Source organism: Erpetoichthys calabaricus, chromosome 17 (genome assembly GCF_900747795.2).
Source record: "Erpetoichthys calabaricus chromosome 17, fErpCal1.3, whole genome shotgun sequence".
NCBI lineage: Eukaryota > Metazoa > Chordata > Cladistia > Polypteriformes > Polypteridae > Erpetoichthys > Erpetoichthys calabaricus.
Genome location: NC_041410.2, coordinates 6,299,774 through 6,306,270, shown reverse-complemented (window position 1 = coordinate 6,306,270; position 6,497 = coordinate 6,299,774). Strand labels below are relative to the sequence as shown.

The 6,497-nt window shown below is 37.7% G+C and overlaps 1 protein-coding gene across 1 annotated transcript; it reads left to right on the top strand.

Moving 5' to 3' along the window:
* On the top strand, positions 1 to 5,052 carry LOC114667331 (THAP domain-containing protein 6-like). The gene is made up of 5 exons (XM_028822602.2): positions 1 to 652; positions 2,152 to 2,344; positions 2,460 to 2,564; positions 2,721 to 2,931; positions 4,948 to 5,052. Exons 1-5 carry the CDS (start codon positions 573 to 575, stop codon positions 4,968 to 4,970), a joined length of 612 nt encoding a protein of 203 aa, XP_028678435.1. The 5' UTR covers positions 1 to 572; the 3' UTR covers positions 4,971 to 5,052.
* Positions 5,053 to 6,497: the final 1,445 nt, after the last annotated feature.

Sequence of the window (6,497 nt, the reverse complement as noted above, 5' to 3'; positions counted from 1 at the left end):
CTCACCGCCTATTAAAATCGCTGCAATTGACCTAAAGATAGATAGATAGATACTTTATTAATCCCAAGGGGAAATTCACAAAGTGGACCGCTCGTTGTCGTTAACCGAATGTACCGTCTACCTAACAGCTAATGGAGAAGAAGCAAAAACAAAGAGGTGGGCAGGAAGTTTCACTGGCCCGCAGCGAGCATCTTTCCAGTTAGTTAGCGCTCTTGTACCTGCCATGATGTGCCCTTAACGACTGCGGGAAGAGCTCTTCCGAGACCGTGTCGCGTTCACAGGACCCTGCGAACAGAAGGACTCTTCGAACTGGAGTCCAGTGATGTCGAGGAGTTGGGCTATCAGAAGAACCTTCTGGTAATCATTTGAAGTGCAATTAGTGGATGCATGCTTTCAACCCGCATGTTTCATTTTAGGGTTGTGACAAGCATCAGTGGTAAGGCATAAACAGGCACGCGTAGATGCCACACTCGGTTAAGGCTGGAACGTCAACGGCGCCGCCATCTTGGGAAGGTCAACTTTTCCTTTAAAAGACGTTTACGAAGCTGCGATTTACTTTTGACTCGAACGGAATGCCTCAGAACTGCGCGGCCTACGGGTGCAAGGCGAGGAGAAACCTGCAGACGAGGAAAGAAGGGATCACTTTTCACAAGTGAGAGCGCTTTAATTTCAGTACTAGTTTGTATTTTCTGCCATCATCTCTGACTGGGGTATCCCAACATGGTGTGATAGACTAAAGATACAAGTGTAAACGGCAATATGCTGATATTTTATTTTGTTTAAATGTTTTGTTATGAATACATTTTGTATTTCTTAATTGGAAGAAGTTCAATACCATTTTTTATTGTCCTGTCTCAAGATACCTGGGCAAAAATGCATACTTAGATTGTCCAGAAACTGGGTTATATTTATGTTTTCTTAAGTTCCATCCATCCATTATCCAACCCGCTATATCCTAACTACAGGGTCACAGGGGCCTGCTGGAGCCAATCCCAGCCAACACACGGCACAAGGCAGGAAACAAACCCCGGGCAGGGCGCCAGCCTACCGCAGGGCACCCACACACTAGGGACAATTTAGGATCGCCAATGCGCCTAACCTGCATGTCTTTGGACTGTGGGAGGATGTTTTCGTAAGTTAAAAGATGTTTTCTTTTATGAGAACAAATATTTTAATTATACCATTTCATTTGTGATCAATTTTTTTGTGTCCATGAGGATTACTCAGGGATACTTTGAATCACTTGGTCCTGCACCTTCTGGTATGAGAACCTCCCCTCCCAAAACATATGATATACCTTCCCATATCTTTCCTGATGCCTAGTTGTGCAAAGCCATCAAGCTTTTTGTGGTTTCCTAGACAACATCCTCACTTTAAGGCTTTTTTTATGGACCAGGATATTACATCTTTATGATGAAGAGTAAACCAATAGTTGTCTTCCTCAAGAATGATCAGAAGGACTTGAAGTTGTCCATGCTACATAAGCCATCCCCAGGGGTTTACCACCTTGTATCTCAGGTGGTGAAGTTACTTCTTTTCACCCTCGACATGTGGAGTTTTATGCTGTTTTGAGGTTGCTGCCCACAAATCTGATCATATTTTTGAAACTTTAGTCTTTACCAGTGGTCCTAACCCTCTAAGAGCCAGTGCCAGAATGTTAAAAAAGAGAAAGTATCCAAATTGCTTTGTCCTAAACAGGGTTGTGTGAGGGGCTGGAGCCTATCCCAGCTAACATAGGGTGCAAGGCAGGAATGAACCCTGGACCGAGTGCCAGCCCCATCACAAGGTGGACACACACACACACACAGCAAAGGCTGTGAATACTTATGGACATGGGATTTCTCAGTTTTTTTTATTTTTAATAAATTTGCAAAAATCTCAAGTAAACTTTTTTCACGTTGTCATTATGGGGTGTTGTGTGTAGAATTCTGAGGAAAAAAATGAATTTAATCCATTTTGGAATAAGGCTGTAACATAACAAAATGTGGAAAAAGTGATGTGATGTGAATACTTTCCGGATGCACTGTACAAATTTAGTGTTTAAATAAAGAATTAAAGAGGATGTGTGCTGTTTTACGACTCTATTAGGTATGGTTACATATCAGTCTGCTGGCTGCTTGTGAACTCTTGATATCATCTTGGATTTCACAGGTTTCCCACTGATCCCATCCTCAAGAAAACCTGGGAATCTGCTCTTGGGAGAGAGCGCTTTTCTGCAAGTTCCTCCACAGTTCTCTGCAGCCAGCATTTTGAAGAGGCTGATGTGGACAGGACTGGGCAAATTGTGCGCATTAGAGAAGGTGCCATTCCATCTGTTTTCAGCTTCCCAGCACACCTTCAGAAAGTATGTCTGTGATTATATACAGTATACCCTATGAAGAAAGTTGTTAAATTAATTAGTCACGCACTCATATTTTTTTTTTTTTTTACTTTTTATTTTTACTACTCACTTGTTTCAGAAACCCCTGGCAAAGAGGAAAACCAAAACATCACAACGGGCTGCTATCCCATTTGAAGTAACAACTAAGATTGATGTTGGTGCATCAGAAAGCCTACCTTGTGATGTAAGAATCTGCTACTCTAGTAACAGTCCTGAAGGCGTAACTTTATCTCATGAAATGAATGACTAATTAGTGACAAACATACAGTAGTTAAGGAATGCTAGGATTCATATTGTCAATATATGTGGTCTGAGGTTAAGAAATGTGTGTGCTTGGCAGGAACACTTGTATGCTGCGCCCCCTTCACCAGACAGGCTGAAGGACAAGCTTACGCAGGCTCAGGCGAGAGTGGAAGAACTCCAGCGACAACTCCGCAATGCCAAAGACCGGGAGAGGAGGTGCAAGATGACATTGAAGAGTTTGTTGGTTGACTTAAAGGATAGGAATCTCATCACTGAGGAACTGAAACAAAAACTAGGCCTTTATTCAGGTAAACTTGGAAACGGAATCCTTTAAATTCAGCTAGGTGGTTTATACAGGGTGGTACTGTAGTTACTTATTGGACATTATTGTGAATTTCCCCTTGGGATTAATAAAGTATCTATCTATCTATCTATCTATCTATCTATCATATAGTGCCTTTCATATCTATCTATCTATCTATCATATAGTGCCTTTCATATCTATCTATCTATCTCTGTTATATAGTGCCTTTCATATCTATCTGTCTATCATATAGTGCCTTTCATATGTCTGTCTATCTATCGCCTTTCATATCTATCTATCTATCTATCTATCTATCTATCTCTATCTATCTATCTATCTCTGTTATATAGTGCCTTTCATATCTATCTGTCTATCATATAGTGCCTTTCATATCTCTATCTATCTATCTATCTCTATCTATCTCAGATAGATATGAAAGGCACTATATAACAATCTGTCTATCATATAGTGCCTTTCATATCTATCTGTCTATCATATAGTGCCTTTCATATCTCTATCTATCTATCTATCATATAGTGCCTTTCATATCTGTCTGTCTATCTATCTATCGTCTTTCATATCTATCTATCTATCTCTGTTATATAGTGCCTTTCATATCTATCTGTCTATCATATAGTGCCTTTCATATCTATCTGTCTATCATATAGTGCCTTTCATATCTCTATCTATCTATCTATCTATCTATCTCAGATAGACAGATTGTTATATAGTGCCTTTCATATCTATCATATAGTGCCTTTCATATCTGTCTGTCTATCTATCGCCTTTCATATCTATCTATCTATCCATCTATCTATCTCTGTTATATAGTGCCTTTCATATCTATCTATCCATCTATCTATCTCTGTTATATAGTGCCTTTCATATCTATCTATCTATCTCTATCATATAGTGCCTTTCATATCTATCTATCTATCTATCTATCTGTTATATAGCACCTTTCATATCTATCTATCTATATCTATCTATCATATAGTGCCTTTCATATCTATCTATCTCTATCTATCATATAGTGCCTTTCATATCTATCTATCTATCTATCTGTTATATAGCACCTTTCATATCTGTCTATCTATCTCTATCTATCTATCATATAGTGCCTTTCATATCTATCTGTCTATCATATAGTGCCTTTCATATCTGTCTGTGTATCTATCTATCGCCTTTCATATCTATCTATCATATAGTGCCTTTCATATCTATCTATCCATCTATCTATATGTTATATAGTGCCTTTCATATCTATCTATCTATCCATCTATCTATGTTATATAGTGCCTTTCATATCTATCCTATCTATCATATAGTGCCTTTCATATCTATCTATCTATCTATCTCTGTTATATAGTGCCTTTCATATCTATCTATCTATCTATCTATCTATCTCTGTTATATAGTGCCTTTCATATCTATCTGTCTATCATATAGTGCCTTTCATATCTCTATCTATCTATCTCAGATAGATATGAAAGGCACTATATAACAATCTGTCTATCATATAGTGCCTTTCATATCTGTCTGTCTATCTATCGCCTTTCATATCTATCTATCTATCTCTGTTATATAGTGCCTTTCACATCTATCTATCTATCTCTATCATATAGTGCCTTTCATATCTATCTATCTATCTATCTATCTATCTATCTATCTATCTATCTATCTATCTATCTATCTATCATTTTTACTTAATTTTTATTTCCTTGTAAATTTTTCTTTGACATCCTGTAAAGCACTTTGAGCTCCAGTCGGTGAATGAAAATCACAACAGAAATAAACGTTGTTAAGTGTTATTTTATTTTATGCTACATTGTGTTACATTATATTATGTCATGTTGTATTACTTTATATTGCTTGGCGTTATGTTATTATTCTTTATATTGCATTATGTTATGTTACATTATCCATTAACATAATACATATAGTATTGAATGAGGCATTGAACTCTAGCACTACTATGTGAGAATTTTTTGAAATGAGTTTCTTTTTTTCCCCCCCTAAGATATACCACTGGACCTGCTGTGAAGACAGACGTGCCTAAAAGCTAAAAATGGACGGAATTCAACACAAAATGACATCCTCTGATCCTATGCCAGATGAGAGACATTCCACATGAGTTTGTTGCTAATTATTCTTGGTAATGAAACTCTGTGTGGCATCGATGGTAATACTTTTGCATCTTCCCGTGAGTTGTCTGACACTTCTCCAGGTTAAAGCAAAAGCACATTGCCATAGTGAACTTGGTACAACTGCAGTCTTGAGGTTTAAATGGTGAGGAAGGCAGGCTCTGCTGTAGGCACGGAGCTGGACAGTTTGACATCTGTGGCAGAGCGACGGGCGCTGAGCAGACTCCTGTCAATCATGGAGAATCCACTGGAGCCACTGAACAGGATCATCTCCAGACAGAGGAGCAGCTTCAGTGACAGACTGAGGAGATCGTTCCTCCACCACACTATGTGACTCTTCAATTCCACCCGGGGGATAAACATTAACATTATATAAAGTTATTGTCTGTTTTAACCTACATTTTTATTACTCTTTAATATTGTTTTTTGTATCGGTATGCTGCTGCTGGACTATGTGAATTTCCCCTTGGGATTAACGTATCTATCTATCTTTAAGAAAGACGCTGTGCAAAGTGATGAATATTTCAAGAATTTTTAATACTTTTGACCTTGGCTGGGTTTGTGGTTACACTTCCTGGCAAAAGTACGTAATGAATGTTCATATTAATCATTGTATTGAATTCAAAACCAGTTGGTTACGTTGTACATTTAAAGTAAATTGACATCAAAAAGACTCGAGATGTGCACATCCCTAGACAGATTGGCATTTGGACCTCTGGTTTACAAGTGCCACCCAGTGTAAATAATAATTGTATTATGATATGAAAATTATAACAAATTCTGCACATTTTGTAATAAATATTCTTATGAAGATTATGCTATGCACCTCTTGAAAGGATTCAGAACCCTTGAGCAGCCTACTTTTTTCATTTCTCCGGTTTGGGTAAGCAATTGTCAGTGGCATATGACCAGTGGCACAGGTACAGTTACAGCTCCATAGCTTTTTTATGACAGTGTTGAAGGCCATGCTCCTCTGATACTTGAGTTTTCAATAAATCTATTTTTGGGTTTGTGGTCAGGACTTTTTTTGACATTTTGGTATTTTAATAGGTAGATAACATTTTTATTTTGGATATACAGTGGAACATGTACATGTTGTGAATTATTAAACTGACCCTGTTCTGTGGAGTGTAAAATACATACTGTATATTGGATCTTCTCTTAACCCCTTGTTGCCTAAATTTATTTACAACTAGCTGAAATACCCAGCGTTGCCCAAGAGGAAAAGAAAGTGTTTGTTTTTCTCAAACAATTAAAAAAAAAAAAAAAAACTATAAAAATTAAATAATAAAGACTCACTAATGTCCTTATCTTGCAGTCGTGTGTGTATGTTATCATCGAGTTGACGCTCTGAACCAGCCAACTCTATTTAATTTGAAAAGCAACAGGCAGTGGTGACGCTCAGACATATAAAACAGGGGTAGGC